Source organism: Zonotrichia albicollis, chromosome 3 (genome assembly GCF_047830755.1).
Source record: "Zonotrichia albicollis isolate bZonAlb1 chromosome 3, bZonAlb1.hap1, whole genome shotgun sequence".
Classification (NCBI taxonomy): domain Eukaryota; kingdom Metazoa; phylum Chordata; class Aves; order Passeriformes; family Passerellidae; genus Zonotrichia; species Zonotrichia albicollis.
The window spans coordinates 57,920,530-57,947,597 of NC_133821.1; the positions used below are offsets into that span (position 1 = coordinate 57,920,530).

Below are 27,068 nucleotides of genomic sequence, written 5' to 3' on the forward strand. Positions count from 1 at the left end.
TGTGTGCCACAGTGTCTGTTGAAAGGCTGATGGCATGACAGCCACAGATACATCACAGATAAATTCAAATACAGCTTCATAAGTAGAATATTTCCACAGGCTTTTCTTCTGAATGTATCTCAAAACAAGATACAAACACTACCTCAATCCTTATATTGAGGACAGAACAGTGTATTCAGTAATCTGCTGAATATGAACGTCAACATCCAAAAAAAATGCTATAGAAGTGGAGTGGACGAGAAAGCAAGATCAGAACGACTTTTTTCCTTTCCAAACAAATTTAAGTGCTTCAGGGCATAACTGTCTCTAGAGCAACACATTGCTTAAACTCTGAAAAAGATTTTCCTATAGCAGAAGTACTCTTCTTGTGGTGCAGATTTTAAGAAATGAGCACAGATAAAACACTGCATCAGCTATTCATCTGTTAAGCAAACCAATGGTATTTCTTCTCACTTTTGGAAACCAAACCAATGCATTAACTTTAATGGGCATTATTAGTATGGCTCCTGTACTGTGATGGACACTGATACACCCTCCAGTTCACAGCAGCCAGAATCGAGATATTTCAGGCAGGTACTGTGATGACTCCACCAAGTCACAGACATGATTTATGAAAGGGCACTAAAAACCTTTAGCTCCTAGTGACTTGAATGAGAATTTTTGTTGCTTAGTAACTCTTAAAGAAACTGAGACATTTGAAAACTAGTAATGCTGTGAGCAGCCGTACAGAACTCTTGTTTATAGCATTCTGGTTATCTAAAACTGCATACCTGTAACTGTAGCACTTTACCACCTAATGTAGTACTTAGATAAACTTAAGGTACTCTACACAGAGCAAACAGATCTTTACAAAATTTCACTAAGACTTGTTTAATTATACCACACACCACCTATTTTGTGCAGCTAAAACAAACCACTCTATACATACAAAAACTTTAGTATAGCCCCATACAATAGTATTCATATATTAACTTTTACATTTACAATAGCATTCATATATTAACTTTTACATTACAAAGAAGCCATCATTTTTCACAATTTTGGACTTAGGCCTGCAGCACTAAATATGCTAATATCAGGGGGTTTGCAGTACAGTCACAATATGTTCTGTATTTTCTCCTTCATACAGACAGAAGCATACAACATAAAGAGAATTCTTACTGTAAAATACTTGACTAAAGTTTCTGTAATTTTGAGGGTTATTATTAAGCTTTGTCATTCTTCTTTTTGATATTGATTCTACATCAAATGCAATTATATGGCTCCTGCTGATATCAAGAGATGCCATGAATCTACATCCGAGGGCAGAATCTAGTTCACAGAAGATTAATACTTCTTGCAGTTTCTAGTTCAGAAAAGTGTAGGTGTTAAGAAGCATTAATATGTCTTTCAAAAAACATTCAGTAAACTGCTTATTCATCCTGATACAAAAGGAAATCAGAAAAACTGTAGCTTTCCATCAGAATTAAGGGTGCTTTTAAACAGCTAATTGAAATGTTTCAGTGCATTTCATTTTCATAACATGGGAGACAATGTACAATAGTGTTACGTCACATACATGAGGCATAGTAAAAAAACTGCAATATATTTCAATACAAATACTATACATTTTTAATACAACCATTTGGTCATCTCTACTCAATAATGAATCAATAATCAATAGGTCTTAGGGCAGCAGGACTCTGCATGGCTGGGAGGATATGCATATACACACATGTACAATCACATTATACAACCATCTTCATCACCAAGAATAAGTGGAAGACACAAAAAATTCCTTTGATGTTACAGGGAGCAGTTTTCACTTTCAGCTAGATAATCCTTGTACATCCAAACCGCATTGTGAAGAGATCCTCTGTGCTTGCTACCTCTTTCTCTGTGGCACAATCTCCCCAGAACTTCACACTCCATTAGTAAACAGGATTCAGCACAGGTCAGAGCAAGAAAGCAAACACACAACTCCAGCAGAAGTGACGCAGAAGTGCTAATACATCTTCAAAATTCCCATTTTACTGAGTTTGGGTTAAAACAGTACATGAATGCCAGGAGAATGATCATTTCACTGCAATGGATAAATTTCCATCCAGATGGTTCTTGGTGCTTATTTGGCTCTTGATTGAGGCTTTTCAGATTCAAACCAGCACATGTTTGATATGAATACTACATGATAAATTCTTAGAGCCTTCCCCAAAAGGATTTCTTGTTTGAATGACACCATGGATCTAATAGACTTAAGTTTCATTTAACAGCTATAGAGATGTCCTCCATTGAGTAAAAATAGTGAAACTATAAAAATCTTGAAAAATAGGCCACTTCATTGGAAAAATATGGATAAAATATACATTACAATGTCATCTTTCCAGTTTCTAATCATCAGCAATAAACTTTTAGCCAGAAGTATATTTGAGGGAATAACAGTAAGAAGGCAATAACAGTAAGAGTAAGCAAGAGTGATGTCACTGGCTTTGTGATGCCCTGACCACCTTCACAGACAAGGCAGTTTCTCTGAAACTAAGCCCATAAAACTGTCTTCTCAAATACACACTGAGCATTACAAACTGAGAAAGATCCACAGCAGCATCAGAAAAAGGAAGCTTTCAAACACAGATAAATACACACACAAGCACAAAACCAGCCCCAGATTTTTGGAGGCTAAATAGTCCAAATGCCACAGTCCCATTCCTGTCAGTTAAGAATTCCATAAGTTATCTGGTAAAAGCTTCCCCTGGCAGTTGCAATGAATTTATGAGATGCTCCTATGCCTACTCCTACAGCTCTATTTCTTGCCCAGGCTGCTCTCCTGCACTAACCCAGGCTGTTGTCAGGTGCCAAATGAAACTGCAGCTCCCAGCTCTGCTCCTCAGACCGTTCTGCTCCAATGTCCCCCATGCCTTCCCAGCAGCCAGCCTCATTCCCACTGTATCTATTCCAGTTACTCTTATAACCAACACATATTTTTAAAATGTGCTCAACATTTTTTATCTTCAGTTTTTAGTTGTAGCTGGTTGTAGCTGGTCTCTCACCAAAAATCAAAATTCTCAGCTGATCTCTTCACCCGGGGAAATTGGACTTTTTCTTCAATGCATCATCATCTCAAAGTTTCAGCTGAAGATACTTTTCTGAAGTGGTCCATCTCTACTAGTACTAAGCCCACCCTCAAAAGTTTTCTTTCCTTATGCATTTTGGTAAGGTTCATAATAACACTACTAAAATTCAGATTTTTCTTGCCCTACTACTGAAATCTGTTTCCATAAAAAAAAAAAAAAAAGAGGCAGGGGAAAAAAGGCAAGAGTAATGGATGATGCCAGGTAGTTCCAGGTAGTATTTTGCAGTCTTAGCTCTATGCTCCCTCTTCTGTAGAAAATAGCTTGCTCCTTTTTTTACCAAAAATTAAAGGATTTTTAGCTTTTACTCTGCTCTGGCATGTCCTTGCGTCCCATTTTACTCATCTGCAACACGGAGAATAATTTTATGTATCTCTTTCACAAAAGCTTTGTGTTTTAGAGTCATAGCTGAAAAGCAGCTATTGTTCACACTCTATATTACTATATACCTGCACTGCTTACCCTCCCACAGCCCTGACAGAAAAGTTTTAAAGCAATAGCGTATTTTAAAAAGTTGTACATACATGAAAGTATTTTATTGTGTTTACCAGTATAGTTCTTATCAGCTTTGGTGGGGACCTGTCAAATATTATGATATGATAGAGTTACTATAAAATTCCTGCAGTCCACAAAGAATGTTTTAAGCCTAAACTGAAAGAAAACAAACTCCAAAACAAACAATTTCTGCCTCGATATTGCACGTCACTCTCAATAGCATCATTGTTTCCATAGCTACAAATGTAGACTGCTTCAAAGCAAAGAAGCAGAGGAACTGAAAATGACAATGCACAATCAAAACAGGCACATACATTTTTCAGACGGCACATGTGGGATGGAGAAAGGAATTACCATGGTGGCACAGAATGCTGTGGGGTTTTTGCATTTGACAGTAATGCCAGTGATGTGAGCACATCAAGCTCAGAACAGTAAGCAGCAGTAAACCTCTCACTGCAGTATCACTTGACGTATTTCTACACCTAGTGGAAGGAAGAGGAGAACAGAAGGGATGGAAAATACCATCAGGAAGCACCAAAACAGGACAAGTGCCCCTCTCAGTGATCTAGCCACCTGCAGACTCACATGCATTTTTTAATCGAGTTTCCTTGGGATTTTCAGTCATTCTACACAGCTGTGAAGACAATCAAATCCTTTATACTGCTTCTATCACAAATGATGACAAAATTTAGATACATGCTACACCTAGCACTAACTATAACCATTTCAGGGGAGGAAACAGCCAAGTGAATCTCCACAGAGGATAGATACAAAACATGAGGGTGAGAACATACAGGAAAACAAAAGGCACTCCACAGCATCTAGCAACTATTCTGTCCATCTCTATCAAGTCCCCGTTCCCTAAATTTCCCTGTGCAAAATCTTACTTCACTATCAACCAGCTATTCCAGGACTACAACTTCCTCATAACTTATTGGGTAGGAACATAAATTCTTTTCTTCCTACAGCAGTAATTCCCAAGGTTCACAAATGTAGATCCTTCCCCACCAATTCTATAATGATGAGTGTTGGAATTACACCAAGACTATCAAGCAGACTCACACCAGTGCCACTCTTCTTCTCAGAAGGAGAAACAGCATAATCTAGAGTGTAATTTAATATTTTTTTAAAAAATTTATAAACACACAAGGAAAAACCACACACACATACACAAAAAAAACCCCCACCCCACACAATTTATCTCTAATACCTTAGAGCACCCTGAATTTTCCAAAGTAGTAGTAACAAATAAGATGCCCTCATAGAATGTCATGGCATATTCAGAAACATGTAGTACCAGAGTAATTCTGCTCTTCTCAAAGTGAGTGATGACACTCAGAAAAATCCACCTAAAATGTCCTTCCTTAGTCTTGCATGCTCTAAGGAACACAGTTATCCATGATATTATTTTTTTTTTAACAATCTTTTCAGGGAGCAGTTAACAAAAGCCACATGAGAACACAGCACTATCTGCAGTCTACACTGGAAGTCATCTCTGGTGGAAGCAGAGATGGAGAATGGTTATTAAAAGATGCTGTCACTGTTTCCTCAGATGTTGTTCCTGCAGCTATTGCCCATTTGCACCAACATTGGAAAGTATCAGGCTTTGGAGGCATGGTTTCTATGGAGAATATCAGATCATGATAAACTGAGGAGTTTGAGATTACAAAGTCAGCCCTTGTTATACATGAGTATATATGACCTTCCACCACTGTGACAGAAACAGAACAAACACCTCATTATCTTTATTAGATTATAAAAGCCCCACTGTCAGTGATTTTAATCAGACTTGGCAAAAGCTATTTTAATACTTGGGGCAGTTAGGAAGGTAGAGAGCCAAAATCTCAGCCACAAGAATATTACCTTTCAAACAAGGATAATCGTATTGCTACAAAATAAAGCTATCAGCTCTCAAATGAAATTAGTTCAGGCAGCAATACAATAACCATTAAACTTGCAAATCAGGACTCCTAATAGTTGCAGCATATGTTTGACTGAAAAAGTAAGCAAAGCACAGACCAGAAAGATAAAGAAAGGTTTAGCAAGACCAGTAGTAGGTCTAAAACAGAAGTTCCTAACAGGAAATTCTCATTCTTATAATTGTGCGCAGAGATTTAAAACTATTAAAAAAAAGAAAAGGCTGGTCAGGCTCTGAAACTTAGAAAAACTCCACAGTATGGGCCTTCCATTACACTACTACATCTAAAGTTTCTTCCCTAAGACCTAGCTTGATGCAGCAAGTTAGTGTTGCCAAAATATGAGATTTCTGCATGAGCAATTTGTGATGTTAAAATACTAGGGATTTCAGTCTCTTATCTCTTTTAATTGCTGACTAGAACGGACTCTGTCAGAGAAGAAATGAAAGGAGGGGTTTTACATTTTTCATATTTGCCTCGGGTACCAGCAGAAAAATTCAGGACTTTTTCTAAGGTATGTCAGTGCCAATGATGTGTCACATGTCATTACTTTATAATTAGGCTGATAGACAAAAAGAATAATGCAGCTGACATCCTATTAAAATAAAAATTATTCCCCAAGGCATAAAAACACTGACACAAGCATCTTAAAAGGCAGAGTAAAAATTATATAGGGAACTATTTATCAGTGCTGCTGTCTTTTCCAGATTCAAGTTATTCTTAGTTTTGTGTGTATTGAATATTGAATTATCCTATGCTGATTTTTTTAAATTCTTTTTTGAAACCAAAATGTAATGAAACCACTGTTCAGCTAGGAATAAAAGCTACTATGAGAATAAGATACTATCTACACTCTATATTACTTGAGATTACAATTTGATTATCAATTGTTCAATTCTTCAAATAAGCAACTAATCAAAAAACAAATGCATTTTTAAAAATAGAAAACCAGCCCTTTTTTGTCAAGAGTTTGAAGAGTTTGAATTAAGCCTTAAAAACCAAATTTGAAAACACTAAGACTTGATTCTGTATAAATTTTTTTATACAATGCTCCTGAAGAATCGGGATTTAGGCAATACAGGGCTGTAACTCCATGTAGTTAGGAACATACTTAGATCAGATTGTGTCCAGAAGTTAGACAGACTGGAAGAATGACCAGATTACAAAACTGTGGTTTATAGCCAAAATAACAGTCTTCACAGGACAGCCAAATTTTAACTCTCCATTAACGTAAGTAAGAGATATCCCATCTACTCTTTCCAATACAGATATCACAAAATGTGTGATTTTCCATCTGTTCATGTATAAACTACTGGAAGAAAGCATTTCCACCTTTGTGCATTTTGACAACATTATTTAAAATATAAGACTTCAAATTCAGTTCTGACTGAACCCAGCCAGTAGCATGTTTATATTTTTTTTCTAAAAACTGTTCATACGTTTCCAGTTGGCCAAAAAAGAGACTCCTTCATGAAGCTGTCAGATCTAGTTCTTTGTTCATACAGTGCTCTCATTCCCAACACAATGACAGACAGAGAGAGAAGTGTTGTGTTTTCAAGTGTATTACAAGGAATTCTGTGATTTAGTTGCTCCTATTAAAGAATTATACTCAGAGATTACATACTCTAAGGTGACATGATTTCCACTTGACTATCCTCCTTTTATGTTCCAGACCCAGAATTTATAACATGTTTGCTTACACCAATATCTTATTTCAAGAAAAGGCAGACAACTTCTTGAAAAGCTATCTATTATTTTGTTGCCTGTTTCTTGAGTATTGCCAAAGGAAGGGCTACTCAGTTTTCTCTCCCTACTCTAACACAGTGTGCATAATCAGAAATTATCTTTAATTCACTGTGCAACAAAAATAAATAGGTAAAAAAACACCCCACAAACAAATAGGGCAGGCAATGCTGTAGAAGGTCAGAATTTTTCAAAGTTTAATACTCAGAGCACAACTTGTGCTCTTAGTGACAACAAGGGAAGGACCGCTGCTGCACTGAAGGACACAAATTCATATCATCCCTTTGCAGATGTATCACAGAGAACAAAAGAGGTGTTTGATGTCTTGATTTGCTGAGCCTACACCTGAGGTGGTGTGTCCTATTCCCACTCCTCATTTTCAAATCTCCTGTGCACCACCAGGACTCTCGTTACTTCTCTCAGCTGTTCATTCAATCTCGATGCTGCTCAGAGGTGAAGCTGCCCTGAGGCCATCATAAATTTTGGCATGAGGTCATACAAAACACCATAGGTCACAAATTTTACAAAACTCACCAAAGGAAGAGAAACACAGTTTCTCTGTGTTGTCCCTCTGTGTCCTAAATAAGTGGAGAAAAGACCTTTTTGCCAGCATTGAAGTAAATGGCAAATGTGGAAAGATTCTGTTTAGAAAGATCAAAAACCTATAATGAACAATATAAGATCTGGTATATTGCTTTTCATATGTACAGCATATTTTCATGTATGCAATTGCCTTTTGAAACACACCTGTGCTGTTAATGGCAAGGTAATCCTATATTTTTCTAGATGTGCATTCGTAGAAGGATAATCACATTCACTTATGTAAAAAGGAACCTAACTTCACAAAACAGCAGATACAACAAACTAAGTGAAATCAGCAACTCATAATGAAGAGAAAAAAGCATGCATCAGACTTCAATTCAAGACTATTTCTTAATTTCTGGGAAAAGAACACTTACCACAGTTACTGTTTATACTTCAGTTCACCGCAAAGACTAAACTGATTATATATCAGATGTTTTCTATTATAGTTAACTCGTAAGGGGAAAAGTCAATGCCTCTAACAAAGTAAAGTATTGATTTTTTGCCACCTGGTAAAAACAACCACAAACAAGTTAAGAAGCACTGTGTTCTAAGAATAAACAAGCAGTTGTATAATTACTTATTTCAATTTACAACAGCAAAATTATTTTTTCTCCACTATTATTGGAATTTATGTTGTTATTCTTTTTTCTTAGATGCAATTCAGACTTTAAAAAAAAAACACCACATAATGCAAAATCTCCAAGCCTTTACTCCCACTTAAATTAAAGCATAATCACAAATAAGCCTCACTATTAGTGAGGCCTCGAAATTTAGTGTATTGGTGTTGTAAGAATAACTACACTAGAAGCCTTTCCAGAGAAAAATTCTAAAGTGTATGGTTTTGGGAGGTTTTTGACTTGTGGCAATCAGAGATAAGTGAAATCTTTAATCAGTTTTTCCCCTCATATGAAATAAATAAGGGGTTCCGACTTCTCGGCACAAGACAGAAACACTGTATTGTACAGTTAATATTTAGCTTTAATACATATGAAATCTTTTTACAAATAAAACTTTTAAAGTGAAAGCTTGAGCTCAAAACATGGTCCAATCTCTGGCACATCACCACCACAACATATAATATGTATCAATGCAGAAAGTAACTGAAATACATCAAGTATCTCAAATTGAAAAGCAGCTGCTTCTGAACAAGATGCAATGTTGACGTGTGCAAATTTTACCATTTCAAACCATTCAACAGATACAGTAATTTCCCTATTCAAGAAATTGGAGAGAAACAAAAATAATGGCTTCACTTGCTCGGCAAAAAAGCCCAGGACTTCACCTTCCTCAGCTTCTGAAAAATACAAAGGCTTACCTTTCTGTACACCAGCATGTTTGGGGATTCATCAGCCACCCCATTGCTGCTTTGCCCATAATTATTTCCTTGTGCCATGTCCCACAAATTTGATCCGCTTTTGGATGCTGCACTGTAAAAGGCAAAAGTGGTTTCATTAGGGCATCGCCTCAGGTCTCCTTGCTTCCCTGATGATTAATAGACCTGACTTTCTACCAACACGTTATCAAAATCAGCGTATGCTCTCACTCCAACAGATATTTACATGGGAGCGAAGCTCCTAATTCGTCATTTACTATCATTACTCTCTTTTGCCGGTAAATTATGGATGTAAGGTGTTGATCTAATTTAAACGTTAATGAATTGTCACTGGGAGCAGCTCCCTGCCACACCGCTAACCACCACATCACACAGACGCCTCCTCACGAAGCGCCTCTCCCTCCCCTGCGCGGGCTCACCAAGGGACGCTCTGCGCCTTCCAGGCCAGTTTTGGGAGCACTGACTCGGCCCGTGACGTGCATTCAGCAGTGCCCTCCGCTCGCACCTCGGGTCGTAGCAACTTTCACAACAGCCAAACGCACGAAAAGCAAACCAGAGGCTTTGAACCTCCCTGTAATTCACCAGCCCATCTGTGCCCCCCCATACGGCGGGGCAGGGTAGCAGGTGACGAGGGAAAATGAAGAACCAAGCCAGAACACTGTTCCGGTTGCTTTCACCTACTTTCATCGCACTTTACCGCCAAACACCGGCTCCCTGCCAGCCCCGTCTCCTCCCCGCCCTCCCCCGGGTCACACGGGAGCTGCACTGAGCAAGAGCTCGGATCATGCCGTAGCTCCGGCTTTGCACGCAGGTGTAAGAATGTGCTCCATCTACAGACCACACCGGCGGATGCGGAGACCCCGGAGAGCCGCCGAGCCCTACTCCAAGCGCTAACCCCCCGAGCCCTCCCCAGCCCGCGAGTCCCCTCGGCTTCGGGCTTGGCTGCCCCCGTCCGCGCTCCGGCCCGCGCTGCCCCCGCAGCGCCCGCGGGGGTTGCGCGGCTCCGGGCGGCCAAAGGCCGGGCGCACCGCACCGCACCGGCTCGGCTCCCCGCTGGCAGCCCGGCGCGGCGCCCGCAGCTCCCTCCAGCACCGCGGACAGCGGCGGCGCCGCCCGGGGGCCCGGCTGGAGCGGGGCCGCGGCTCCGCGGCGGGAGGCGCGGGGCGGGGGCGCGGAGGGGCTCGGAGCCCGCCCGCTCGGTTACCTCTGGGCCAAGGTCACTGCGAGCTGGCCGCGGCTCCTCGGCTGCTCCTGCGGCTCCTGGCGCGCCCCGCGCGGTGGGTGTCAGCCGGCAGCGGGCGGAGGGACGCGGCGATCGCTCATCACACACACGCACACACACGCACTGCGGGCGGAGACGCTGCTGCCGCCGCCGCCGCCGAGGCTGCGGCTCTGCCGTGCTCTGCCGGAGCGGCGGCAGCTCAGCTCAGCTCAGCTCAGCTCAGCTCAGCTCAGCTCCCTCCCCGCAATGGAGCGGCCGTCACGTGGGGGACGGGCACGTCAAAGGTGCTGCCGCTGCCGCCGCTCCGCCACACAGCAGCAGCCTTCCTCCTCCTCCTCCCTCCTCCTCCTCTTCCTCGGCGCTCTAGGCTCCCTCACCGAAAACAGCGGCCAAGAAACTGCAGCTGCCAGCAGATCTGGCAGCAGCCCTGTAAATGAGATTAGGCATCACTGGTGGGCTGGGCAGGAAGAGAATGTGGGCTAATGGGATAGGGAAGAAAAAGGGGAATTGTTGGGGAAACTGGGTCACCTCCCTCATATTTCTTTACCGACAAGGAATCTGCCTCTTCCTCTGTCTTATGCTGGACACCTCATGTATATTTTTCAGTGAAAACTATGGAGAACCTGTGCTCTGTTGGCACTGCAGACTTTCCTGAGCAGTGGAACACAGAGAGCAGAGTGAACCTGTTTCAGGCAGATAGGAAGAAACCCTAAGGACACCTCAAGACACCCTCGGGACTGTTTTGCCATGTCCTAGGCAACTGCCTAACTTGTGAAGGCCTCACATTGGCTAAGATAAAAGAAAAAGATCAGGTCTCTCAGTCTTACTTCCCCATGCAGACAAGAATAATTTTGCAATGCCGCTCTTGCAAGGGGGTTGAAATGCCCAGAACTCAACATCCACAAGAACACAAGGTACTTAAGTGGTTACACTTTGGTATATTTCGATTTGAAAGTGTCTTTTCTGGAAACTGTAGCTCTTATTACAAGAATGATCTTGCAAAAGAATCCTCTACTGTGCACTGCACCTTGTGGAGTGTGTGCTGGTAAATCGTGCAATTCAAGCAGAGGTTTCCATGCAAACTGGGTCACCTTCACCCTTACTTGTTCTACCTTTCTCACATCTCAGAGAGCTCAAACCAACAATGTCGTGCTAGAAGTTTGTTATTATCATCTACTGCAACTACTTTTAACTACTCTTCCAAACTTTGCAGATGCCTTGAGATACTTTAACAGAGGATGTGGTGAATTAGCTCAGGCAATGATAGGGAGCCGCAGTGGTAACAATAAAAGGAAGGAAAAAGGACAGAACTGATCTGGACTTTTTGGAGAGCTGAGGAAAGGAAGACATAAGTTTGATAATGGTCCTAAGAATGAACACTGGAGTAAAGAACTATGATCTCCATCAGAAATAGGAATGTTTTTCAGAGACAGAAGTTATAAAAGGTGAAATGACACAATAAGAATCACCCACTCTGTTCAGTGAGATACACTGGCTGCAAAGAAAAGGAGCTCTCTGTAGCAGACAGACATTTTCTGTCTCAATTTCGATAGAGGAGAATAATTTATCATGTCACAAGGAAAAGGAAATGTGAAAACAAATGGTGTTGGAAAAGACAGAACTCTGGAGTTTTGAGGTGGAAGAGAACAAAGGCAAGAATTCAACAGCACAACCATAAAGTGAAGAAATATCAGTGTTGAAAGTAGTTAGCAGAGGAATTTATTAAACCAAAGATTAAACAGAGAACTAAGACCTGTTTCCCACTAAAACTCACTTCACATACAATAGCATCTCAGTGAGACTAATAAAGTAAGGATCAAAATATTAATCTTCCAACAGATTCTCTGATTCAGCCCAGTCCACTGTTGAGAAATGGGAATCAGCAATAAAGATCTCAGTGTATTTTTACACAGACATCCCAGATGAGCAGCACTGCAGTGTTCAGAGCTCAGCAATTTGACTTTGTAAGTCTGACAGGTGCACTAGAAGACAAGGGAAATGCCTCCCAAGATCTGCTAAAAACACAAGTGACGGCCTTGTGGTTGTATGGCATCAAAATAAAATCTTTACCAGACTGGAGTTTACATTTCTTTTTCAGAGTAAAAATGGGAACTGCACAAAATATAATTGAAATATAATTTTACCCTTAAAGAGGGACAGGAGGAAAATCTTTTAAAATATTGATAAGATACATATTCTTTCCACTTGCTCTGACAGGCCCTAAACATAGTAATTGTGTTAAAGAGCATAAAAATCAAACATTAGCAAGTTTCCAATGAGATCAACATTTGTTTTCTTACTCTGCCTCATTTTGTTGTTAATGTAAGGGACAAAAAAACCCACATAAAATGAAAGCTTTTTGTACTACAGTTCTTGAACTACCTACATGAAGTTACTCAAAAGCTGACTTCAAACTACCTACTTTCTATAAAGTATTCTGCAAATAGATTTTGGTAGCAGTGATGTGTCTTTGGAAAGCTCCCCAGCAAAGCTGACTAATTTAGGCAGCAACATTTTCCAAGCTTTTATTCTCTGAGACTGTCCTTAAAACTAAGGGCGGAAGCATACCCAACTGAGTTAGATTTTGGCTATGCTACCTCCAGTTTTGCCTTTGCTTTAACTCTGTTTTAACCATTCTGATTATTTTCCAAGTAAATAAAATACAAAATCCTATACTAATAGGCGAAGTTTATATATTTTCTTTGAAAGTAATCAAATTTAGTAACATAAATGCAGTTCTAAAGCAGAGCAATTACTTGGGCCCATGGAAGTTAATAGGTATTTCTCCAGTAACATCAAAAGGAAGTGTACTCCACAGTTTTTAATCTTGTCCTCAGTGCCAGAGGAACACCTTAAACATCTCAGTCATGCATCTCACAGCTATAGACCTGCTACACTGAAGCACAACAAAACTTTTTCACCAGCATGCCCACTGTCTAAATGAAGTAGAACTCTAAACCCTAATGGGGTTAAACAGAAGGCCAGAAACTACCCAACAGAATTTGCTTTTTGCCATCATTTTGTGATTAAAGAGACCCTGGACTGGACTACTTTCATAAATACAAGTAGAAAGAAAATAATTTATTTAAAAATATGTAACCGGATAGTCTCATTCTATTGTACTTGGGTGTGTTTGTTCAACAGCCTATAAAAAGCTTTAATTCATAAATTACTTACACATCTTTCCCATGCTGAAAGTCATCACTTATATACAACCAGCATTAGCTTCCCCAGAAAGCGTGGTCTGCCAGAAGAGGAAAGGCCTTTTCAAAATGCAAGGCAAAACTACTCATTAATAAAACAAAGATGATGGGGAAAGGCTGCCAAGGGGCAGCTTTATCTAACAAGGCAATAAAGTACACATGATTGAGCAAGGTGGTGACTACATTTTCTGTGTTTAGCTTTCACTGTCAGTACAACTCAAGTATTCCAGTAACATCACATGCACAAAGCATTTTTAAGTAAAAATATTATGTCAGGATGCGTACAACAATCTGTCTGGATACGATCAGAAATTTTGCTGTCTGTCCTGCTGGCCAATGCTGCAGCATCATGTCAGTACGCCCCCTTTATCCATCAATTTATCTTGTCTTATGGCTAGACTAAATGTTCCTTGGAGTAACGACATGTTGTGCAAGCTCTTAGCACAGCATGATCTTGTTCTGTGACCAAGTTTGTAAAGCTTTAGAGCATTATAAACAACCACATTCAAATTTACTAAAATAATGTAGACATGCTAACTGAACTCCAAACACTGACATGAGTTAATATTGCACTACCTTAAAGTATAAGACCCAGATTTTTTTTTCACTAGCTGGTTAAGCACAGAGACAAGCTGCCTGCCTTAATGGAACTCGTGTATTTGTGACCCTACCAATCCACAAGTGTTCCAATGCCAGGCTCTGAGCAGGTACCTGGTGATTCCAGGCGAGCTTTTGGCCTTTTTGATGAGATGGGAACACCTGCTCCTTCAGGAGTGAATTGCAATCAATCTGTTTAATGTAGGTCTTCAAATGTCATTGTGATGATTACAGGTCACAGTATATATTTTCTAGAACTGAACCCAGGACTGACTTAGAAACTTCACTTTCTTAATTTTTTTTATGCTCTAGGAATTTGGTTTGTCACTTACAACACTATTAAAATGTTAATTACCTTTGTCAATTTATGATGTGGCTGATAAAAGCTATTGGTGTTCTGTCAGGTAGGGAAGGAGCTAAAAAAACCCAAAAAGATATTTTTAGAACATAAAAGAAAGAGGTAACTGAAAAGAAATCTGGATTAACAAAAAGAATTTTGATCTGATAGGAAAAATAAGAGTTGTGCAGAGACATAATTTCACAGGAATGCAAAATTATTAGAAATAAGGAAAACCCATATTTCCATAATCTTTTTTTAAGTGATAGATAGATAGATAGATAGATAGATAGATAGATAGATAGATAGATAGATAGATAGATAGATATACATACACCCCCACAGAGAACACAGTACAATTGGCATATATTTGAAACCTTAATGCAACAAATTTTATCCCTTACTGTTATTGTAACAGAAAGTCCACAGCTACATAGAATTTTATATCAATATAGTGGCCCACCAAAGCTATCCATGGAAAGCCAACTGCTTCTCCCGACGAAGGAGGACAACCTCAAGCAGTTCCACTGCAGTCCTGATAATTAATCCAGCTGTAACTTCACCCAGAAGAGGGCAGGCTTTCTCAGACAAAGAGAGAGAGGCTCCGATAGCTGGCTGACACACTACTAGGATTTTTTGCCCTCCTAGAAGGGTTACCACAACTGGCTATATACCATTATTTCATCAAAAAGTGAGAGTGGTTACAGAAATGAAACATCACACCACATTCCTTTAAAACTGCCTGGAAGACCTGTGATTAATAAGCCCTGATCTTACAATAAGTTACAAGCTGGAGAAATCAATCAAGCAGGGAGAGATAGAACAAATCTGCAGGGAAGAAAAAAAAAAATAGAACAAAAAGATGGAAGTTTTAGTCAAATTTGGATCTCATCATACTAACAGTCTTAATTCAAGCACAGTTCTGAATCCTGGTCTCCTAACTTCCAAAATAGCTCTTGTGGATGTTTTCCATTTTGCGTAAATAAATTATTATTGGCACAGAACAAAACCTGAGTTTACAAAATGGGACATTTTGTCCCTTCTTCAGATAAAATAATTAAAATAAGGGTGTGTTGCTCTCAGCATCTCTTATCACCTGGTATTTACAACATCCTCCCCAGAGGCAAAGATGAGCAGTTTATAGATTAATATCTGCATCTTCAGATGCCATATACTTCACATAGGAGTGTCCAATTACTGAGCAACTTCATACAAAGTAAGGAAAGAAAACACAAGGATTGTGGTTTTGTAAATTTAGCTACAATGCTTTTAGCTCAAGCTATTAGCTTAATTCAATCTGACAGCAGTCTCGGGTTGAAAAAAATACCCATAGTATTTTTTTTCATGACAAAACCAACAAAAAACTGCAAAAAACCAAGGAACAGGCTCTTCCTCTTCATTCCTCCAGAAAATCTCTCAGACAGACCTGATTCATACGACAGCACTTGCTCAGATCAAAATAGAATAAGCCACTTATTAAGGATGAGTTAGGAAGACATTGATTTAGAATCCTTTGGCATGAAAGGACCAGAGAAAGGAGGACACAGAAGCCCTATAAAGGGAGGGAGGAAAGATTACCATGTGTGAGAATGCCATGGTTACAGACTAGAATAGATTAATTGTCAAAAGACCTCCTAACAGAATTAACAGGAAACACTGAGAACTATCTGGAGGAATAATTTGTGTGGCAAAGAACTGAGCTGATAAATAAGAATAATGCAGCAGAACAAAACAAGGAGAAAACAAACAAATCCATAAACCCTCACACTGGTCACAGTTAGCAGGGCACGGTTCTTGCAAGCTGCTGAAATGGTTTTGGGGGAAGATATCTTGCAAGTGCTCAGAAGGAGATGAGGGAACAACTGAGAAATTTTGAAAAGTAAAAGTTGTCCCTTATTCTATCTGATCTTATCCTCTATACAGAGAGACAGAATTTCTAGAGACTCCTGTTAAATAGGAAAATGCCAAAAAATGCAGAATATTGGCTGACTTCTGCAGGTTTCTGTCAGTTCTCACAGGTGTTTTATTTTACTAAAAAATAATTTTTCTACAACATACTTTTTAGACTGCAAGAAAAGCTTACATGTACCAGAAAATAATAAAAACGTGGCAGCTAGCAAGTCAGGAAATAGCTTCAGATGTCAGCAGCACGCCATCATAGGCAGCCTGCAAGTATCAAACTTGCCTATGCAAGCTACTGCTGAAATTGCCCACTTTGCTCATTCCCTCCAGCAATCAGAGTTGATGTGACTTAATCTCATTAATTCACTGAGCTGAATGCACTGGAGAAAAAGAGAGCTCAGCAGTTTAACCAGCTTCGTTCATCATTTTTCTTTCCTTCCCCCACCTTTCATTTTGAAGTTCCCTATGTCATTCATTAATTCCCTGCCTCATATCCACAGACAATAGAAAACAACTTTTTTCCCCAAGGTTGCTTTGTTTTTCTAAAGGCTTAAATCAGCCAGAATCAATTTGCTGATTGTGCATCACAAAATGAACCAATCTACATCCACTTATATCCAAGTACACACAATAAATATAGTCATTCTCAAACAGGAAATGGAGTTCTCATTCTTTTAAACTCTACACAGCATTTAGGCTGAAAGGAGAGCTTTATTTTTTAAATCGTATTCTCCAGAAACTCAAAGGACTAAAAATTACAGAAAGAAAACATCTATAATGGCTAAATAGTGCCATTTAACAAAAATTTTTTTTAAAAAAGTAACAGAACCACAAAATAGGGATGTGGGTTTGCTGGGGTTTTTTCAAACCACAGTATAAACTCAAGTCATTCCCAGAATGCAGTCCTTACCACAAGATTGTTTCACTTCAGTCTACAAGATTATTAGCAAACATTCAACTTCTATACATTTTCCCCAATACTAAAGGAAACTTCCTTAAATTCAAAAGTTTAGATGTATAGTTCAAAACAGTTGGCTGAGAAAACAAATTATTTTTAGAAAAGTGTGAAACTTTTGGCTGTATTACCTAAAATCATAACAAGCTATTTATTTTTGAAAAAAGTATACCTAAACTGGCTACAGATTCAGTAGTTCAAAGTGGTCAGTCAGAGTAGTTTAGACAGTCAAGAAAAGTCTGACAAAAATCCTGTATCATAATAGTTGCTTCAGCTTTCAGTATTTGAGAGTCAGTGAGTAAAAAATGCATCTTTACTAAACTATACTATATTATAATACCAAGCCACTTTGCAAGCAAGGAAAACAAAGCAGCCTTGACATTATAGCCTGAAATACCTAGGCAGTGAGGAAAAACTAGAAGGAAATTAAAAGAGCAAGACATGTAGAAAAAGAAATCTTTTTTTGTGTATTCTCTTTCCAAAATATCTGAATTTTGGCACTGTGCACAATATCATTCTCCAGTCAGAGAACTGCTTAACACAAGGATATATGCATTTGGCTTTGTCACTAGGTTTTACTTCAAGTACAAGAAGCAGACACTGAAGCCTGATAAGGTATGTGACAGATAAAATGCTTAACATGGAAGAATTACTTTCCTCCCAATACAGCAATGGTTTAAACTTTATTTTTTGCAGAGGCATGGAGACAGACAGGAGCAGGAAAATAATCTGGTAGTAAAGAAAGCAGAGCTTTGCTGTGCTAGACTGGGAACTAAAATGTTATGCAAGGCTATCAGGTGTCCAGCATGAGATTTTTACAGTATAAAGGTTTGTCTTGTAGGAGAGGAAATAAAGATATTTAGCCATGGATAGATATTTAGCCTGTGGATAACAGCAGAGAGAGAGATAGGGGAAAATGAATAAAGAGGTCATAACATTGAAGGCAGGAAGGTAGCGTGAACGCATCCAGACTGGAAAATGATCCACAGTGGGAAAGGACAGCACTATTTATTTAATAAGGAAGAAGAGTGAAACCAGATTTCACTATCTCAATGACTGTATGCCAAATGAAACTTATGCAGCTTCCAGTGGTAAAGTAAGAGAATGGACTAAGATGAACGAGAGGAAGCAAGGAAGACAATTCAGAAAGCAAGCATTGATCCCACTTTCTCTGCAAATTGATTTGATTTTCAGGATAAAATTAATGAAATAAAAACTAAAACTTAATCCAAGAATACTGAAAAAAATTGAATGCTATAGAAAAGAAGAATGCACCTGGCTATTCACCTCAACAAAGAAAAGATACTCAGGGAGTCACAGGAAACCAAAATACTTGGAGATTGGACAAAAAAGAAAACAAAGCGCAATAAAGGTACAGAGCAGAAAGAGTCCACTGTTACCAAACAAGGACAACCAGTCTTTAAATTTAATTGATCTCTCTCCTGACTAAAATAATAAGGGAACAAGTTCTGAGCAACTTCCAGATGAGGACAGCATGGCTTTGTATATAGGAATAAATTTAGCTTGTAAGGAACAAAACTGGTTGCAAGATATGAAAAGCTAATTTATTAGTCTAAGCCACAAGGGATTTCAGGGAATTCTCTAAAGGCAGAAAAAACCACAATAGGGTGGCTAAAAACCTAAGTAAATGGCTTTTATGTGTCAGAAGGAACTGAAATTTACAGTCACAAACTCAAAGTACTGTTCATAGTTCTTTCACACTCTGTCTCTTATACAGCACCTTGTCACCTGATAGTGCTACAGGATGGCAATGCAAATGTGCATTTGACCTCATGATACTATTTGTTCTACATTGACCAGTCTGTATACAAGGTACTGTAATAGATGTCATTTCATGCCATTATAATGCACTTATGTCTGGCACAAATTCATCACAGACAGTGGTGTCCTATTTGATAGTGGAAGAATAAACAGAAGTGAAATCTGGCTTCAGCTAGGTTCACCTCAGACCAAAAGCTCACCAAACAAAAAGCAGCAATCAAGGTACTTCCTGGCATACAGCAGACACCCAGGGGTCCAGTGATTATGTCCACAGACTCAACCACAGCTCTTCCCAGTTGATTTCATATTTCCTTTCTGAGTTGTTTGGAGATTACTTCTATGGCCATATTGGCATTTCTGTTCTCATCATCGGGAATATTTTTCATTCCCTAAAGCACCAAAATTTGCAAACACACAAGAGGAAGGACCTTGAAATATGGAACCAACCCTACAATTTAGGCTGACAATAACTTGCAAAGCAGCAATCACTTTTCACAATCACATTCAGAGTAAGCTTCATCAGACATGAAACTCACATCCAGGAAGCAAACAGCAGATATGGAAATGTAAGTACACATGCCAACCTAATCACGTTTTTAGCCAACTAAATATCATTTTTGTTTGGAGAAGCATGTTCCAGTATATTGTTCCTGATGTTCTAAATATTGTAAGAGTGCTTTGCCAGTCACAACACAGCTATTGATTGTCCTTCCCAGCCTCATCCACAAGGCTAAACACAATATCCCAATAATTTGTATGCAGGCATCTGTGACAATGGAAGGTCAGTATTTGTCAATTAGAGGAGAAAGAGAATAAAGTCATGAACTCAAATGGATGAAGATTAACAGTAATGCGAAAATGTTTCGATTCTGAATATCACCAGGTAATAATGGCATCATCACAGGGTACAAGTGCTGCATCCAGGTCCATCCTTTTCACTCTGGCCTCTCTCCATTTCACTACCCAGCATTTGGGCAATGCTACCTGGATAACCTCTCCTTGCCAGCAATTCAGAGGGAATGATCAGGACAGAAGTCACACTTCCTCCTCCTCCTCCACAGTGCTGATTCCTGACTCCTGCAGTCTGCAGAAAAGCAAAGAACTGCTGCTCTACAGTTAGTAGGGCAGTCTGTGGATGCAGAGAGTAGAGTGCTTTGAGGCTGCATGACTGCATGTCTAAGCAGACAAACTTACACTGCAGTTTTTATTCTGGGACAAAAATCCTCAAAGAGTAAGTCCTACAACTCCAGAGAAATGAGATGCTTTATTCAGCTTTTGCTACAGACTGTAACAGAGGCATCCCCACCTCACAGGCCCTTCCTTCCTTCCTTCTCAAACCATCATTGTCCTCCCTAAAAGTGAAAATGCTGTCACAGTTTCTACTGATACCAAATATGCATAGCTTCATGCATGGGCACAAGGAGGTGAGGATTTTTGCTATTTCAACATACTAACTTTTCTGCAGTATTCCAAGATCCTTCTTTGCCCAGTTCTCTTGCCAAAAAAGACATTATTATTCTCACAGTGGAAGCCAAGTAGCTCTAAAACCTGTTTAAAGCAGCCTAGCAGAATTCATGTCTAGGGAAAAAAAAAAAAAGGCAGCATGATTAAGAGGCAAGAAATCAGGTTTGATCTTCAAATGTTCCAATAGGTCATTTAAGGGTGGTATTTCTTCCTTTAAAAATAAATAATCACTTAAAGAAAGGCAATGCTGATGTCTGAGCCAAATAAAGCATTCTTACCAACAAAGAATCCTGCCCAAATGGTAAAGTTCAACTGGCTTCACTTAACACTGACAAAATATTTCTGAAGATTTTCTTGGAACAGTATCTAAAACATTACAATTAAACATGTGAAGCAGCAAAAAAGAGAACAGAAAAGGGAGTTTTCTAGGGCATCAAAAGTGGGACACAATGTATGATTAAATTTTTTTCAGATCTTTAACTTTTAAAAATGTGTTTAATTAAAAGAAACATATTTGCATTACTCATGCAGATTAGTGTAGCTCAGGTCACCAACGCTTTGTGATTTTTAATTATTAACAGTTTTAACTGACTCTGAAAATTATATTAGAGGGCTTGGAAAAAAAATCAAGAATCTTTACCATCCACTTTGTAAGCAAACATTATTTACTGCATCCACCTCTAGGTAGCAATTTACATAGTTCTTACTACCTATAGCAGTGGCATGTAATACAAAGGTTTGGGTCCATGGTCTTGTTTGGCTATCTCTTGTTCTAAACAAAGAATTTCATTTTCTGCCAGTTAAAGGACAAGCATATAAACCGTAGAATCTTCCCAGTTTATTGGTCAAAGAGATGGGGAAGAGATTGGAAGTATGATTACCAGAGAAATATCTCCATTACACACCATTGGAGGGCTCTAACTCCTAGTTATCCTGCTGGCAGCATAAGTCAGTTATGGGTTGCTGAGAAATTACCTTCTTCCTTTCCTGTGTTGTTTCCCTCCTTAAGAACACACTGACTTCACAAAGTGAGTGCTAACTGACCTGAAAAACTCATTTCTTGTGCAGAGAACTCAAAGTCCAACTTGCTCACTGGGGCCTGAATTTCACCCTTCAGCTACAGCATTGAGATTGAGTGAGTGGTGCAGACACAGCAACCATCCCCTTTCCTTCCTCTCTACAGTTGTCTTTCTCTCAGTCCTGAACTTTTAATTTTTTTAATACCTTCTGTATTGGTACACTGATTTTTCACACTTCCAAGGCAGGCAGGAGCTCAGGAGCTCAGGAGCACCTGGAGTATCAGCACAGGACTCCAAGCAAGGCACATCTTCCCAAAGTGCAGAAAAATCCAGAAGTGTTTCTCAGGACAGCAGCAACTTCCTGATTTGAGCAGCAAGACCCCATAGGTGAGGACAGGCTTAGTAATTCCACAGTTTTCGAAATCCCATTTCATGGCAATTTCCTGAGAAACCACAGCTCCCTGAGGTAGAGTAAGGAAAGGGGCTTTGTTCTTCAGACCCTGTGGAATCCCACCTGAAAAGGCTCATTTGAAACCTCATTCCAGCAGCATCCTAAGAGCCAGTGAGCTTGTTTCTGACACATAACACAACAGGAGATAACTATGGCAGAGAAAAGTGCAACTACACCAGGTCACAAATGGAAGCAGGTCATATGAAATGTGTTATTTGGCAAACAGCACTAAAACAGCCACTCTGGTACAGGGAGCAAAACAAAACTGAAAAATTAGCAGGTATGAAGAAAGCAGATGAACAATGAGAGACAAAGTTAGGGCCATGAATTTAAAGGAAAGAGACAATAGTACAAAACCTTTCTGGCCCATAGCAGGTCAAGTACAGTGAGATAAAAAACAGAATAAAAGGACATAAAATAGGATTTTATTGTCAAAGAGGTATGTGGGAACACAGTAAGAGAAAGAAAAAACAGTTTTAGCATGCAGACAGCCATTTCTCCCAGAAGAAATTAATCTTTCAAAAAAGCTAGGTGTGGTATTCCTAGGATCATATTTTGCTTGAGGGGAAGAGACTAGAAAGAATGGCTTGTAAAAAACCCAAAATACAGAAAAACATGTGCAATTTGAAGCACAAGATGCATTATTTTGGAAGAAAAAATTGCATTTGCTTTGTATTTTGAGACATGTAGCATGTAAGGCAAGGACTTTCATACGTGCCACAAATTATGCAGACCTGGATTTTCTTAGGCTTTTTAAAAAATACTGTTTCTGCAGGAAAATAATACTAGCTTTTCAAAAATCAGTGTTCAATACAAACCCTATTGCAGGATTTGTGAGCACAATTTCCGTAAAAGGAGAGTGTTTAGGGAAAGAATGATTGGTATTTTAATATAACAAATACCTTCATAATTTAATTTTGGATTAAGTAAGATTGAAAGATAGATCCTAATGCTCTGACTAAATTCAAGTGCAGATAACTAGTCAGCTTCGTGGGGGAAACTAGAAGGGTATGGAATCAGTTATTTTCTGTTACTACTGAACAATGATCAGTACTTGAATATCAATGGTAAGTGAAGGTGATTTTATACATACAGCTGCTTTTCAAGTTGTTTCAGCAACTTCAGGCAAAATTTCCTGAATGTGCTCAGGTTTCTGGGTTCAAAATGCACAGGCAACACTCCATTCTCTATTTGCAGATGGATTAACTTTTATTTATAAAATAAAATTAACATTTCAAATTTCCTTTTAAAAATACAGACATTGTTATTCTCGGAGAACTCTAACTACATTTGTTACCTTCAACATTTGCATACTGGGAGAGACTCAAGCTAACAGTCCATCTCCTCCAAGATACTTCTCTTTCTTCTACTATTTCAATTACTGAAAATAACTCCAGTTCTTTTCATAATTGCATCCTTTAAGACCTCAGTCCAATCACCAAGTCCTTGTCTTACTGGGCCAGAGAACTGCATTTCTATGGGAAATGGAAGAAGCTACTCTCCATTCCCTTACTTTTGGAAAGTGTGGCACAACAGTCTGCATCCATTTGGCTAATCTGTACTCCCTCAAAACAAGGGAGGGTTCTTCCTCATTGCAAATGGTTGCTAGTCCATTATACCCATCACTACGCATTGTCAGAGAAAAAAAAAGCAATTGCCTCAGGTGAAAATCACACCAGAAAATTCACTGAATACACAGGGTAGTGCTGAAACACAATCCTTAGCCCTGCTAAGTTTCCTAACACAGACAGTCTTAAGGCCCAAACTGATTATTTCTCCTTCACCCACCCATATTTTAAGTAGTGCACAAGAAGAAATATTATTACATCATGTGGATTGTCAAACAATTGGCTGGTGGAGCTGTAAGCAAGGTCTTTCTAAAAAGACTGTGCTCTCAAATTTTTCTGAGAGTGATATATTTGTGATGGTGCAGTGCAAAAGTAACAAGGTTTAAGACAACAGCTTCTTTATTCATCACAGTTACTGTGAGTATTATACTTAGAATTATTTTCAGACTATCATGTTAAAGATGCACTAAAGATGTGTGACTCCTTCCCACTCCTTCAAAAAAAGATGGGAGGGGAGAGAGGGAGAAAGAAGCTGAACTAGAACAGTTTGTGAAAATGACAACACATCTAATACTGAAAAAAAAATCATAAAGGCAAGAGCTACATCCTTAAAATAACATTTTCAGTTTAATACAGATACTCTTTCTCATTTCCAAATTTAAGCAGGTATCCCTCCTACCGATTTTATGACAAGTGCTGTCATGTTGAGCAGTCCTTGGCTTTCTAGAAATGTTCATGCTCAACATCTTCTAAAAATAGTTCTTGGTTGTTCTTGCTGCAAGAATTATTTGTTTCAGACTATAATTTCTACTTTCCATCAACCAAGGCTCAGTTGTGTTTTGGATAAATTGTGATGTGTGAGCAAAGCTCCTGACTTATACAGCATGATGTAATTGTGATGACAAGATTGACTTGCCAAGCTAAAACACACAATGGTAAGGGAATGAATAAGCAAGCATACAAAAGGCTGGTCATATCATCAAGTCATCTATTAAAGCTGTCTAGCATTCTCTTAAAAGTGTTGAAATCTCTTAGAAATCTACCAAAAACTGTTGGGCTAAATTTATTCCCACAAATGGTGTTGGTCCTAGCCTGAATTTTCCTGAAGACATCAAGAAGACAGTGAAGGCTGCAGTGATTGGGCATTTCCTTGTCCTTGCTGCTTTGGACTGTTATCAGCCAAGCTGGAGGTTAGAGATCTTACATTGTCAACCACTACCCTTTAGGGAGAAGCCAGTTGTGTATTTCATGCAACGGTTCTACAAGAATTGGAGAGGAACAGATTTGGATGAAGAGCAAAGAAGAGTTTTCCTCCTGGAAAGGCCACCTCAAAAACTCAAGGAGAAAGCCATACTGGTTCTAACAAAAGGACATGAACTGAGAATACGAGGCAGTAGATACTGGAACAGGGAAAGAAGCTAGAAGTGAGAGCTGGTGCGTAGGCAGAGACAGATTGTACAGGAATCTGAAGGAGGACAGATACTGCTTTACACTGCTGAGTAATCCTGGCCACAAAGGTAACTTTCTCAGCTGCACAATCAATTCGGGCATATGGACAAATTATGACAAGTCTAAGAACAAGGAAGATTAAGGGGTGATTTTTATGTGCTTGGACTTCCTGGGTTAAGAAGTCATTGACCTGTTGCAGATTCCCACTGCTCTTCTAGGGTATTTTGGTGAAAGATAGTATCTCACATTTCCCAGCAAGCTCTCAGCTCACAAACTGAAGAGGACAGGAGGTGAAAAAAATGTAATCTAAGAAAATAAACAGAACCATTTATCTGAAGAAGAAATACTTTCTTCCTCAAAACAAAAGGCAAAGTCTAAATGCTGTCTTCCTTCTTTGAACAGGAAGAGCTGCTTTATTATATAACACATATAACTGAAGCAAAAATTTAAGACTCACAAAAGTCTTAGAGCTACTTATATGGGCAATCAAATAGTATCAGATAGACATTACTAATAACAAATTATTTACTCGCTAGTGTTCCTTTATATCTCTTCTATATATAGAGAGAGAACTGGTCACAGGGAAAAAAAATTGATTGGAAGCATGGGGTTTTATGTGTGGATTGGTAGTCTGAATTAGAATAGCATAAACTTTATTACTACACAAACCAACACTTTTTCCTCCTTAAGTACAACCTTTAAATGCAGGCTCTTGAGTCAGCAAAAATTTGAATCAGAATCTAATATTTTGTTAAGATCTATTTTCCCCCCTTTAAAACCTTTATTTTTACTATTTATAAAGGAGTAAGTTTAGCTTATTACCTTATGTCATATTTTCCCACCTAATGTTTACTGTAAGAATATATGAAAGACACAAACAAAGTATTTTTCTTGCCTACTTTTCTCTATAAATCATTTTGGTGGACTCATCTGCTCCAGCTCTCTAGAGGTATCTACTTCTTTCCATTAATCACAGTGGAAAGGTAGAGAGCTAGCATAGGCTGGACATGGAACTTTCAGACTGCAAAGACTCTAACATAACCCTAGGTTACTTCCATTAGGTTCTATACTACATAAGAGTTTCTAACACCTTCCTAAAGCAAAAAACGTACAGAAACTCACTCAGTTCTTAAATCCTCCTAAGGTCAACTAGTACAATTCTGCACTTTTGACTTGGATACCACTACAGACCATACACATAAACAAAAACTTGAAATACTGCATTATCTCATTCAAAGAAAATAATAGGAAAATTATTGAGGGGAATTGTAGATGAACCAGAGTCTGGGTCTTGTGTTTCTTCACTTATACATATTCAAACTTTTAAACATAGGTTGAAAGAATGAAGGCTTAAGTTTATATGGGAACAGACTTCAGTTCATGAAATTCAATACTTCATAAAAATCTTTGTTACAAATTAATCTCTGAAAGGTAGTAAGTCAAGCCTGTAATGCCTTAGAATTAACCCTTCCATATTCCCTTTTCTATTGCTATTAATTTTTAGTTTAGTACACCTCCAGAAAGATTCATCGAGACCCTGGAGGAACAGAAGGTGGAGACAGCCTTCAGTGACATTCAAATCAAACTGACTGTCACATGGAATAGTTAATGCCAAAGCCTTTTAATGAGAACTTGGAAAAAAAAAAAAAGACTTCTAAGTCTACTGGCTTTTTCATCTCCTCCCTAGTCATTTTCTTTGAAACAATTTAAACTAGCAACAGTCTGCCAAGTTTAATTTGATTACCTTCAATTTTATATGCCTCTGCATTTAAGCAAAGAAAAATATGGAAAAAAAATAGCAATTCTTGTCATAATTTTTCATTGGATTGCCAGAGAATTACAGCAGAACATCACCACATACTCTGATATGTAATAAAAGATAAATTATGATGTACCTGAAGTAGATTAAAAAGAAAAAAAATCAATGCAATCAGAACTCTTTG

General features: G+C 38.8%; 1 protein-coding gene across 12 annotated transcripts in view; it reads right to left on the bottom strand.

Moving 5' to 3' along the window:
- The window catches only part of RGS7 (regulator of G protein signaling 7), a 253,709-nt gene that overhangs the window by 216,183 nt on the left and 10,458 nt on the right, over positions 1–27,068 (bottom strand). For 3 of the 12 annotated variants that reach the window (XM_005487565.4, XM_014267435.3, XM_074537546.1), the window contains exons 1-2: positions 10,381–10,804; positions 9,159–9,270 (exon numbers count right to left, since the gene is read on the bottom strand). The exons of 1 other annotated variant lie outside the window; for it this stretch is intronic. In XM_005487565.4, coding sequence (XP_005487622.1) covers positions 9,159–9,236 — 78 coding nt within the window. In that variant the 5' untranslated portion in view covers positions 9,237–9,270; positions 10,381–10,804. Of the gene's footprint in view, positions 1–9,158; positions 9,271–10,380; positions 10,807–27,068 lie in introns of those variants that run through there. 8 more of the 12 variants (XM_005487567.4, XM_026793804.2, XM_074537550.1 and 5 more) reach the window with 6 other exon arrangements.